The sequence below is a fragment of the Leguminivora glycinivorella genome, chromosome 3 (assembly GCF_023078275.1).
Source record: "Leguminivora glycinivorella isolate SPB_JAAS2020 chromosome 3, LegGlyc_1.1, whole genome shotgun sequence".
NCBI classification, from domain to species: domain Eukaryota; kingdom Metazoa; phylum Arthropoda; class Insecta; order Lepidoptera; family Tortricidae; genus Leguminivora; species Leguminivora glycinivorella.
This window is the reverse complement of record NC_062973.1, coordinates 18,843,518-18,857,024: the sequence shown is the minus strand read 5'-3', so window position 1 is coordinate 18,857,024 and position 13,507 is coordinate 18,843,518. Positions and strand designations below refer to the sequence as shown.

General features: G+C 39.4%; 1 protein-coding gene across 1 annotated transcript; it reads left to right on the top strand.

Moving 5' to 3' along the window:
* Window positions 1-1,149: 1,149 nt before the first annotated feature.
* Window positions 1,150-13,077, top strand: LOC125224619 (ATP-dependent DNA helicase DDX11-like). The gene is made up of 15 exons (XM_048128041.1): window positions 1,150-1,392; window positions 1,468-1,588; window positions 2,019-2,338; window positions 3,520-3,686; window positions 4,995-5,235; window positions 6,033-6,181; window positions 6,793-6,911; window positions 7,236-7,543; window positions 7,915-8,094; window positions 8,783-8,977; window positions 10,056-10,244; window positions 11,462-11,568; window positions 11,910-12,067; window positions 12,658-12,758; window positions 12,945-13,077. Exons 1-15 carry the CDS (start codon window positions 1,273-1,275, stop codon window positions 13,026-13,028), a joined length of 2,559 nt encoding a protein of 852 aa, XP_047983998.1. The 5' UTR covers window positions 1,150-1,272; the 3' UTR covers window positions 13,029-13,077.
* The last annotated feature ends 430 nt before the right edge of the window (window positions 13,078-13,507 follow it).

Genomic DNA, 13,507 nt, shown 5'->3' with positions numbered 1-13,507 from the left:
TTATATTACAAGCAGAAGGAATTGAACACAGAATACTGATTAATACTATTGTAATATTAGCTAAAAATTGGTGAGCATTAGACTCTTCGTTTGTCGCGACATCTATTGACAAGTAGCAGTACTGATAATTTACGCTATTTGATGCATGATTGTCGCTAGATGTCACTACAAATAACCCGCATTTACTGATGTGTTGAGTTACAACTCTTCCCTTACTTATTCCTCTATGACGCCAGTCAAAATTTTGTAATTTATTTATCAATGGTAAAGTTGAAACCATATGAAGCAGATTTGCTACTAAGCACACGTGAGTGGTTAAAATGATTAGATGTGAATAAATCTTGAAAAAAAATTTTTTTTATTCAATCACCTAGTACCTTCCCTATTTTATATTTATCAATCTAAACGTGTCCAATAGGCTTGCGTGGGTAAGCTTGATTGATAACCTGTAACTCACCTGTAACAATTCCTAACCAGATTTTGGTGGACACCAAAAAGAAGAATGCTTCCTATACATACATATAACGATTATAAATTATAGCCCATCAAAAAACTTGCAGCCCCGAAGTATACCTACTACTCTAATATACAAAATTTGGCAGGAACCGAAAGGGCTAAACAGAATAATAATAAAATATAATACTTACTAAACGTCCTGTTCTGTTTTTTTGGGATGATGAAGTTTTTCAAATTGTGTCTGACATGATTGTAGTATGATATGATTATAACTTTATAAGTGATAACCCTGATAACCGGTCAAGCAACTTTGTCACTACAAATCAAAGAATATAATCTACAAATACAAAATGGCGCAAAGATAAAATTTTAAATGACATGATTAAAATTTGCGCTCACATTTTTATTTATATCTTTTCTGCTTTGCCCAAAGGTTGCCTGGTAGAGAATGCCTCATGGCATCAAGTTCGCCTTTTATACATACAATCATGGAATAAGTAATAAAATGGCTTGACAGATCTTTGTATAAATCAAATGTAAATTCTGTTGATTGATAATATATACAGCTTAAAGAGCTTGCATCCGGGCCATAGTTGTAAAAAAATGTTCCTGACCTGACATTGACAGTTAATGCACTGCTTCAACTGCTTGCATTTGTTGACGTTTTCCGGCGGGAAATGGAAAAATTATTGTTATTTTGTTAATTCATCACATCTATCTATCAATTCGCTATAAATTTGTGTATCTTTCGTGCTAGTTATTAGTTTTTAAAACATCCATATTTATTAGTGGCAGCGAGACAAGTGATTATTGAAAATGGGTGTTCAATTTCCATTCCCTTTTGAACCATACGAAATTCAAAGGAAATTTATGCGGGAATTGTATTTCACTATTGAAAAAAACAATCTTGGCATATTTGAAAGTCCTACAGGAACCGTAAGTCATTTTAATGAATACAATTTCCGAGTAACATGGTTAAAAACACAGGTTATGTTAATAAACTTGTTTCAGGGCAAATCGTTAAGTATTTGCTGTGGAGCGCTGCAATGGCAGAAAGATAGTTATAAAAAATGTCTAGAATCCTTACAGACGGAGATATCTAAATTAAAACAAAAAATGTCAAGTATAGAAAGTAAGTATGATCCACGGTTTTGTATCTGTATTTACTTAAAGATATAACAATACTTATAATAGTGAGTGATTTATTTTGCTGATATTTGAAATTTGGTGTTACTGATCCAGTTTCCATCCAGTGCTTGTTTGTGTCCAGGTGGTGAAATTTTATACAATGTACACTTATTGGAATCCTTATTTTAAGAAAATATCTATTTACTTAAAAATAATATTTTTCAAGTAGCATTTTACAAATTTAGCAAATTATTTGCTATTTTTTGTGTGGACGAAAACTAGCATATGAGGGAGGGAGGGGACAAGCATAGCTACCATATGTGTATCAAGGGGTTCTATTCACTTGTAATAGAGTATGTAACAGGATCTAGCATTCTTATTGAATATGGTATTATTCCTCTTGAACAAAGTGATCATTACAACCTAATTTGCAGCTACTGACAATTGGCTAGAAGAAAAATTTGAAGAAATAACAATAAAAAGAAATCTCATAGCATTAGAGTTAAAACTAGCAAACCATAAGAAGAGGATAGACTCATTCAATGAAATGAAACAAAGAGTGAAGAAGAAAGAGAAACATGATGTTAAGAAAGCTATAGATTATAAAAATAAGAATACAGACGATCTGGAAATAGATAATAAGGAAAATGAAGCAGATAAAGAAGATGTGGATTTAATTTTGGAAGAATGTGAAAAAGACAGTGAATCTGAAGATGAAGTTGAAACTGATGAAAATGAAAATAATGATAGTAAGGTAAGCTCTGGATATTTTTTTTATTTTTTTTTTATACTACGTCGGTGGCAAACAAGTATACGGCCCGCCTAATGTAAAGCGGTTACCGTAACCTATGGACGCCTGCAACTCAAACAGTGTCACATACGCGTTGCCACCCCATTAGAAACTTGTACATTCCCTTTTGCTGTGTTAAGTACACAGCAAAAAGGAGTGTACAAGTTCCAAGGAGGGTTCGGGTTGCCGACGACTCAAAGGACAATAAACGGAACAAGTTAGTTCCGTAAGTCCTCCCGTCATCAGCACACCGCACCCTCGTTGAGCTCTGGCAACCTTACTCACCGACAGGAACACAACACTATGAGTAGGGTCTAGTGCTATTTGGCTGCGGTCTTCTGTAAGGCGGAGGTACTACCCCAGTTGGGCTCTGCTCTAGATTCAAACGAGACGATATCCGCTGTGCTGTGCCCTACCACACAAAGCGGAATATCATTCGCTATGCCCTACCTCCTACAGGCTTAATATAGTAAACTTGGAACACTTACCAACCAAATGATAAAGTCAAGACTCAGGACAATGGTATACTCTTTTGTTGGAGGCCTTTTTATTTCTGTTATGCGATTTTCCAATTTCAACTAAGGCAATGAGATGGATTGAAACTAAGGCTTGGAAATAAGGCTATATGCCATGGCAATGTGTGCAGAAAATAAGGCAAATTAAAAAAAATAGTACTTCTTTTTCCTCATGACAAACCAGGTTTGCCAGAGCATATTATTTCCACACATTAAATGCTCCAATAAAACTTAAAATTACAATATTTCTTGTTAACATTAAAGTCAAAATCAACAGGAGTATTATAAGATTATAACTATGAGTACTGTCTCCAACAATAACATGATACTTTTCAAAGACCACAAAACTATGTGATGTGACACACTCTTAAGACCCTATAGGTACATTAGATATTTTATAGGTGTTCAAATAGTATCATGTTATTTCTGCTGACTGTACTAATTAACACACTAAGGGGCACTTGCACCAACGACAATGGAGGGTTAACCCACCATTTTATATGGAATTTGACAGTTGACAGCCCACTAACCCTGAGTTAAGTGATAAGTGGTTGGCGCAAGTCGGCCTAAGAAATGTAGGTACACCAGTATCCGTGGTCCGTGGGTCATAAGCTTCCTTGTCCTTTGTAGATATACATTAGCAGTAGGACTCACAGTCAGCTGTCCCAGTTCATTGGTGAAATAAAGAGGACAGTGTTCAGAGAAGACACTAGAGTCGTCACCCTGGCTTCCAGGCAACACTACTGTATCAATAGCGAGGTGGTTAAGCTGAAAAATGTTAATTTAATTAATGAAAGGTTAGTATTATACACACATGTATGTATGTAGACAAAAACACACACATACACACACACAGAATCGAACCCGGAGTCGCCAGAAGTGGGACACACTAGACTCATATACATAAATAAATGGCTCCTCAACAACTGCATAAGATTCATTTTTGGCCTACGTAAATACGATCATATTTCCTTTTACCGTCGACAGCTCAATTGGCTCTCCATTCGCCGTCGTAGGACCCTTCGAATACTCTGCACACTATCTCCATCCTGTTTGAGCCTTCTGCTCCTATATATCTCACAAGCGCGGGTCCAGTCCAGCTTCGTGCCCAGGGGGGGGGGGTCACGTGGTAAAGGCCTGGGGCCCCAGGGGGGTCACGTGGTCTATTTGTATGGCCAACTTAGGCTCCATGACCCCCATGACCCCCCCCTGGATCCGCGCGTGATATCTCAAAAATAAATTTCTTTTTGACACCCTTCGGCCAGGCGGTGAGCTGCGTACATCTCGTATTCTTAAGCTCTATCCCTGCTCACCGCACTGGGTTTATGACTAACTCTTTTGCCGTCTCTGGAATTCGCTCCCTCTCAGTATTAAGCTGAGTTTAGACATGCAAGTTATTGCTGCAAGTTTTGAGACAGAAGTATATGCGAGAAAGAGATGTAAATATTTGCCACTCACTTTTACCTATAGTTGTGTCTCAAAACTTGCAGCAATAACTTGCTGGTCTAAACTTAGCTTTAGACAAGCCCCAAGCAAGTTAGCTTTCAAGCGGGTACTACATCAGTATCTGCTGATACAAGAGTTCGAGTAGTAGCATCCATCAATATATATATCAATTATATAGTAAGTATATTTATTTATAATTATGTATTATACATATTAGGGATGTTACGAATATTTGCATTCGCATATGCGAAAGATTCGTATTCTTTTAAACATTTGCATTGACATTCGCATTCGCTTCAAACGATGCGAATGTTTTGCGAATGCGAATATGTGCAAGTCGCAGCTTGTTCCTCGCCCGCGCCGGCCGCTCCAATTGCTACTTGTCGACTGTCGACTCGCGCATGCGCAGATAGCTCAAATTCGTACGGCGTGAAGTTCGTACTCGGCATTTTGACCAATAGTAAGCATTTTTACCTAGCGGGTTGTTGGTGATTGCTTGGTTTTTTATGAAATTCAGCGATATTCGCATTCGCACATTCACATTCTGAATATTCGCATTCGCATTCGCATACGCGAATGTGACACATGCGACATTCGTGACATCCCATCCATAAATAAATAGTACAACAATATAAATTACAAGTTTTCTATCATTTCAGATGCCTAGACATGCAGAAATCCAAAAACAAATCAACATCAGTAGACGAAGACGGGAAAGTCCTCAAGAAAACTAAAACGAAATCCTGCACTTCCTGTCCTTATTACAACCATAGCAACATAGCGCGGTTGAAAGAGACGATGCTAGTCGAAATGATGGACATTGAGGATTTGGTCAAATGCGGGAAAACGCTTAAGGCTTGTCCGTACTACGCGTCGAGGATGGCGCTTGGAGATGCTGAGGTGAGAATAATAAGAAAATACACAAATCACTCAATCTTCTTCTTCTTCCTCGGTTCCTCATGGCTCAGGGTCGCGACCACATGAGGTCGTTATTTTTCGCACCAAAGCCCTCCACTCCGCACGGTCTTCTGCAGTCCTCGTAATAGGCGCCTGTGTCAATCCCTGGCAGGCCTTCTTAACGCTGTCCACCCAGCGGGTCGGTGGATGGCCACTTCCCCGTCCTCCATCCACCATCAATAAAGGCCTATAATCACTCAATAAAGGCCTATAATTGAAGGCCTACCTTGGTAACTCGAGCGTTGCGAGGGTTCAAGGCACGAAGGTTAAACAAACTTTGCCACCGAGTGAAACACAAAATTTTTCACTACACCAACGCGAACAAAATCCTAACTATAAAACGTCAAATTAAATCTAATCCATCAATTTATTCAATATTTAAGATTCAAAATCATCATTTATAGGTAAATTCTACCAGCTAGCTTAAGACATCAAGTTAGTTTGTATGAAATTACTTTGCACTCTTGTGGATAAAATGCAATTTTGCTATCTGTTTTCGACTTCGAATAGCAAAGTACGCCTTTAACAGTTGGTGTGGTGAAAAATTATTTCCACCTTGACGTCAACACTTGAATCCTTCACTACGCTAAGGATTCCCTCGCTGCGCTCAGGGTTCAATAGAATCCTTAGTTTCGTTCAGGATTCAATTTACGCCCTCGCTGAAAATATGTAATTTTGCACCCTTGTAACACAATCTACTATTTATGATGACGTAAAACAACAATCTCTTTTCATTTCAGGTGGTGTTAGTAAGCCATGCAGGCATGGTTAGCGCTGGGGCCCGATCCGGGGTTTCTCTCAAACTACATAATAATGTGTTGATACTAGATGAAGCGCACGGTCTTACAACTGCTTTGGAGAGTGCGCATTCAGCCCCTGTCTCGACCAAGTAAGTGACTTCAGTCCTTCGTTTTAGGCTGCAAATGCGTAACATTTTGTACACAAGATGGTTAGCAAGGTACTTACGTGGTTACATAGCAAAAATACCATTATATTGCTGGGTCCACACTGACCGCGCAGCCTCCCGGGCAAAAGCCTCACCCGCTCAGACCGACATCCCTCTATGTAGAGGATGCCTGTCGGCCGAAGAAACGGTCGCCCACGTCATCCTGGAATGCGAGGGAGTGAACACACAACGGGCTCAAATCCTCAAAACGACGAGGTCACTCCGAGAAGCCTGTGGAGACACGGAGGATCCTGCGTTTCTGGGCGGAGTCTGGCTAGACCCCTAGCCGGCAAACACAGCACGCACAATGGCCTCTCTCTATGAGGCTAAGTGCGGAAATCGGAGCCCATAACCATAAGCCTCACCCGAGCCAATTTGCCCGGCAAGATGGCGGCCCTCAGTCACCTGCTCAAAATAGTATACAGTCAGCTGTTCAAATCAGTTTGATTGCAGTCGTATTAGCCTTAAGCTATCTTATTATATGGGGTCAGTTCCCCTATTCTACCTTTTCCGTTGTCTTTCTAATAGAATAATTATTATTCCTATATTCGCAGGCAACTGACAGCGGTGAAAACCTTCCTGAAGTTCTACATTGACAAGTATAGAGCTAGATTGAGCAGTAAGAACCTGTTGACCCTGAACCAAATGAATTTCGTTGTCGGGAAGCTTGTTGGTAAGTTTATGAACGAGATTTTCATTTATTGGCAGACCTATGTCTACGAAGGTTTTTCCATTATGATACAACCGGCTGACGATTGTTTTAATATAATTCATAATATCTTCTAAACTATTATCTGACAAAGTATGATACGGAAGTCGATGACAAAGTTTTAATTTTTTTTACGTATTTTATTCGGTGGCTTTCATTCTTTAACCCACCGACGAAATGGCAGCTGACTTTCACGAAGATTCATTATTTATGGCCGCGCACAGGAAGCGATGATCACCATATTTTGGTCTCTATTTGTTGCGAAAAATGTAGCTTATTTTATTTTAGGTATGATGAAACCCAAATCTACAGCTGAAAAACAAGAAGACACAATGATAATGACACTTGAAGACTTCGTTATAAAGGCTGAAATCGATCACATGAATTTAAGGCCTTTAGTAGAATTCTGCAGAAAAACTCGCCTGGCTCCTAAACTACACGGGTTTTCTATGCGGTACAGTCAGCAAGCATTGGAGGAGGAAAATAAACGTACAGTCGAGAAAAAAAGTTCGTTTAAAGATTTCTTGAGCAATATTTCTAAGAAGAAAACTGAGGTTGAAGAAACCGTGAAAGAAGAAGTAAAACCGGCGATACAGGTACTTATATTTCATCTTGTTTCAAATTATAAAGTGTCTCAAGGCATTGTGTTTAAGTTCAGTATCGTATAAGCAAGGGATCCGGTACAGGTGTGCAGTGCAGGGGTCACCAAATGGCGGTACAGATACGGCCCCAGAAACAATTCATCCGAAATTGCTGATCCCCGGTATAAAGTATGCATATTTGCTTCCTTGTTCTTCATCGAACCTGCTTTTTGTTAAGTCAAATAGTAAATAAGCAGACGAATCTTTCCTAAGGCATTTAAAACACCTCACACTAAGTTATCGCACTCTGTGATCTCATCAAGCAAAATATAACCTGGTTGCAAATACTACTCGCATTATTACAAAAAACACTTTTCCTTTTGCAGGCTCCTACGGAGACCTCAGCCGGCAGCGGTCTCTACGCCATCCTGGACTTTCTGGACAGACTCTGCGATCGCAGCGTGAACGGGCGAGTGCTAGTGCAAAGCGGCGAGAGTGGTCTATTGAAATACTTGCTGTTGAACCCCGCGGACCACTTCTCTGATGTCGTCAAACAGTGTCGCTCTGTGAGTGTTTTCTTTAAATGATTAATAGACAGGCATACCAGACTTCTTCCCAATCTAACTTGGTCCGGATAGCATTATAATTTGCACATAACTTTATTCTCAATAGGCATTTGGTGAATCTTCCAAGGTCTCAGACCATACATAAGTAGCGGTAAGCGTGATTAGTAAATTATTATCTATAGTTTTCTAAGATATACGGTTTTCGGTTTATTAATAAATATAAATAACAAGCTAAAAGGAACTAGATAAATAAACTATAAAGCCTCCGCCACACATGAGCGTTTTGAGAGCGTGGCGTGAGCGGGGCGCGATGAGAGCGTACCGCCAGCGCCGCGCCCCGCTCATGCCACGCTCTCAAAACGCTCATGTGTGGCGGAGGCTTAAAGTAAATGACGTGACACCCTTTTTGAATTCCTTTTGTCTCCTGATAAACCTGAAAGTAAACAAAACCTACTTGAATGCTTTCGTAGTGAGCTATATTGAGATATAGACTTTATCGCTGACGTGAATTAAAAGAGTTGGATACAAGATTTTTTCTTTGCAAACTAAAATTGGAAAAAGAGGCGGCATCTGTTGGCCTCGGCTGGGCGGAGCTGGAGGAATGGAAGTCCCTTCTGAGAGCCCTATCTCCCTGATGAGGGATAACAGGATATCATCATCATCATCATCAAACTAAAATTATTTTCAGGTGATTCTAGCAGGAGGAACTATGGAGCCTATCAGCGAATTCAAAGACCTACTAAAGAGCGATGGCAAGGAGGTTAACGTGGTAAAATGCGGCCATGTGGTGCCTCCGGACAATGTACTGGGAGTGTGCCTGTCTAAGGGACCATCTAACGTTAGTCTTAACTTCTCGTATGAGAACAGGATGAGTAAAGAATTGGTAAGTTTTGTAAAGTAACGTAGTCAGTGTCCATTGAAAGGTAAAACCGTCGCAGTGTGCAGTTCAAACTGTGCAGTGTGCATTTCTCCAGACTATCTTTCTGACTCAGCACATTACGGAATGATGATAGACCATGCCATAATAATTTGCGGTGCTTCCGGACCTATACGCCCTTCAAGAAGAGCGTGTTCCCGTCTTAAATACTGGCAACACACTAACAACACACCTCGGACACTGGCGATCAAATAATATATGAAAGAGGCGCGTTCCTAGCACACAGTCTAAGCTCGTGTAGGTGAACGCGTACTATGCTTGTATGAGTGAGATATGACAGGTCGACTGTTCGCGTTTTTGACAGGCGGTAACTGTGAGGCAAAGAGGATCGAGTATTATAGAGAGTTACTGTCGAAGTAAAATGTGTAATCACAGTGCATAGACTGCCATCTCTTGACACAGGCTTAAAACTTTTGAACCTCAGTTTTGACAATTTGGACCATATTTTTAGCTTGATATGTGTTAAAATGTCAAATATTAATATTAGCGCCATCTAGCTGAGCGTCCCCCAAAGGTGTAACGCTATCTTGGCCACCGTACCTTTTTCGTTATGGCACTGAGGTACGTTTTTTTCTTAGACTTTATCTGTCTATATGGAGTTATATATGTCTTTGCTGTGAGGTAACCGAGAGGGGGTGGGCGGCAGTTTCAGCGGGGAGCGGGAGTGGCCATACTGTACGATATTAGTACCTACTCTTTATTATGCTGTGCTAACAACTCTGATGGGAGTCGGTAATCGCTAAATAGCCTAACGGCCCAGCCACGACATTGGTCTAAGCGCGTCAGCGGTGAGCGGCAGCCATACGTGCGAATGAAAAGTCCCATCGCTGTGTCTCGCTCCAATGTATGGCCGCCGCTCACCGCTGTCACGCTTAGACCAATGTCGTGGCTGAGCCGTAATGGTTGAGGCGTTTCGTCTGCTCCTATTAGCATTAATCAAACTGGTCGGCAATAATAGTAGTTGCGTAGCGGAGGAGAATATCAAAAGTATTCGAACCATTTTCTAACAGCTAATTTTTTGCAGTTGAAAGAATTAAGCAGTATCTTACGAAACGTCTGCAGCATCGCACCAGGCGGCGTGGTCTGTTTCCTACCATCGTATTCTTACGAAAAAACTGTATACGAACACTTACATGCGAACAAAGTCATCGAAAATATCTGTAAAAAGAAATCCGTCTTCCGCGAACCGAAATCTTCAGCAGAAGTTGATCAGGTAATATATATATATATATATATATATATATATATATATATATATATATATATATATATATAACGGCCGAAAGGAGGACTATATAATATACGGTTAATTTATTCTTAAATTGGTACTTAACAGTAACACTACGTTACGACAACATTTCCACCTTCATTGCTTATAGCTGGCATTCCTCGACTGTGCGTTTCTACAGTCACTTCCAGCGTCGCGCGGCTAAACTGTTGAACGAACTATCGCCCGCGGTGTTTAATTTTAATTTAATTTATTTAGGATTACCAACAGATAATACATCTTGCATGCTCTTAAATCTAGTTACAAAAGTCTTAACATGCTTATCTAATTATAGGTAACCACAACTTACATAGGTGTCTTTCACCAGTGAACTACAACTAAACATGCAATACCTAAATTCATTATTACCTAATAAGTACATAATTTAATTTAATAGCGGTCCATTAAATTACAAAAAATGTTAGTTTTAGTTTTACTACCTACATTTGAATAAAATAAAAAGAAGACAGGTTATTTGGTAACTATTATAATATACAGGATGTAACATTAATGCTGGTGATCCATTTAAGAGCATAACCGGTATCGAATAGCGGTTACGAATACCACTTCCTTTTTTTAAAATAAACACCATGAAAATTAAAGGTACTATAGAAGGTAATGTATAAGCCGTAGGATTTATCTTCGGCAATTATGTTACGCATTACGTAATGTTACTTACTGTAATGTTACGTAATGTTAATTGTGTTGTGTATTACGCATTTAAAGGTATTGGTGGCTGTATATGCTACTATGTGATACTCAGTGTGCTAACATATTTTGTCACTTTCCTTTTGAATTGTACTGATGTATCGTTAAATATATCAACTCCCGCTGAGCTTCGGATATGGTTATATAATTTAGCCATTCTTAAAAGAGCAGAATTGCGACTCAAGTTTGTTTTTCCAAATGGAATGCTAAATGTTTTGGACCGATATGACTTCTGAAGGCCGGCAACGGCTCCAACCCTTTAACTGTTTCTGGTGTCCCAGGGCGGCGGTGCTAACATACAGTGCGGGGCAAACCTTTAGACCATTAGGCGCGGTGGTGGGGACAAGTTCGCGCATCGTACACATACGAGCAAAAAACTAATAAGGAAAATCGCTTCTGCTTTATTGTAATGTGATCAAGTTGATTATCATTCAGGTTCATCATTTTGGTTACAGGTTTTGAATAAGTTTGCTGCAGCTGTAAAAAGTAAAGAAGGAAATCGAAATGGTGCGTTGATGTTAAGTGTTGTTGGTGGGAAACTAAGCGAAGGACTGAATTTTAGGTATGCATTCTGAACGTAATGTACATTTTGTAAAAAAATGTAAAGTTTTCGGAAAACTGACACGGTCCTGGCAGATGGCAGACTCATTTGTTGTAAATATGGAGTATTAGTGCAGTGTTCTGCCACCAGAGTGCAGCACTAGTACATATCAGAGTAACTTAGGTATATCTTGTGCTGTCTTGTACATAATTTAACACGTTCGCTGTCCCGCTGTGAATGTAACAAGGCTGGCTGTGACCCATACAAAGTATATGGATAACTGTTTGATGTTTAAATTTTACGTTTTCTACTTTCTTCATAGTGGCAGAAAGATTAACTGAACTTTTAACGTTTTTTTGCAGTGACGACCTAGGCCGCTGCATCATTGTAGTCGGTATGCCGTACCCTAATGTAAAGTCCCCCGAACTGCAAGAGAAAATGAACTACCTCAACCGAACTAACGGCTCAGGGAGTGCGTACTATGAGAACCTTTGTATGAAGGCGGTCAACCAATGCATAGGTAAGGAAGCAGCCAATGATATATCTATACCCATAACAAAGTCGCCCGCCGAATGTCTGTGTGTGTGTTCGCGATAAATTCAAAAACGATTGAACGGATTCTCATGCGGTTTTCTCCTGTTGTTATTTATTTATTTATTCTTAATTTGTTTTTAAATTGATTGTAATATGACGATATTGTTTATTCAAGTAGCTAAAAATGGAGCTACTCAAGGGCTTTATTCGAATATGCTGCCCGATTGAGATAAAATATAACAACGTAAGGTGGAATTGTACCTCTTATCATATTCATGTCATATTCATAAGACTCGTCAGTAATTGGCTTCAGGTTATCCCGGCATTTTACCACGGGCTCATGGGAACCTGGCCCCATAGCCGAATGGCATTTCTGCGACGTGAAACGCTGCAGAAATGTAGTCTTGCTCTGTCGCGCCAATACGCAAGAGCGATAGATAGCTACGAAAGAGATATTATCGTATCGATTAGTGGGCTTTTGTGCTTTCGGCTACGCATACTGAGGTCTACTTTGGCAAGTAATCCCAAGATTCGAGAGATCACAATAAGATTGTATTATTTGTTTTATATTTCTAGGACGCGCTGTTCGTCATGCTAACGACTACGCGTGCGTACTTCTGGTCGATGATAGATATTCGAGGCCCCACACTATGGCGGCTCTGCCTTCTTTTGTACAAGTAAGTTGTTCATTTCTAATGATAGTTTTTCGGAAGTGTTCAGATTTACAGATGTAGTGCGAAATGTTTTTCTTTCGTATTTTCACGGAAACTATCGAATTTGTTTTCTGAAACTTTCCTTCTTAAAAAATGCAGTTTATTTATGAATTTTAATGTAAGTAAACAAAAGTTTTTCTTTTTTTCCAGAAATCTTTGATGTCTAACTGCAATTTTGGTCCAACCGTTGGGAGCATGGCGAAATTTTTTGCAAAGCATAAAAACTCGTCTTAAAAATACTTATTTATTCCTGAAAATTAAATAAATGATTAGCACAAATTTATTCACAGATTTCACGCTTATTTACTAGACTTAAATCATTTTAGAATATCACAAAATACCTGAAATCGGTATAGGTCAATTCAAGAGCTGGCACGAATGGAACGAATGAGATAATGACTACCTATGTCTATGTGTGTGACAGATTAACCAATAAAATAATGGCTCTTGACAGTTACGACTGTATACCGATGCAGGCAGGCAATTGCGCATTTTCGCGAAAAAAGATTTAAAAACTTATTTTTCTAAAACAGGTGTTTTTCCTACTCAGAATTGTGAGCCCTTTCCATCCTACTAGACGGAAAAAAGCGTCTCAAATGAAATTTCTCCACTTCGTTACTATTTTTCGAATATTTTGTACAGCGGTTACAAAGTGGAAAGTATGCAAAATAAAAATAAAAATTGGGACCAGGTTTTTGTCCTAGATCGAAAGG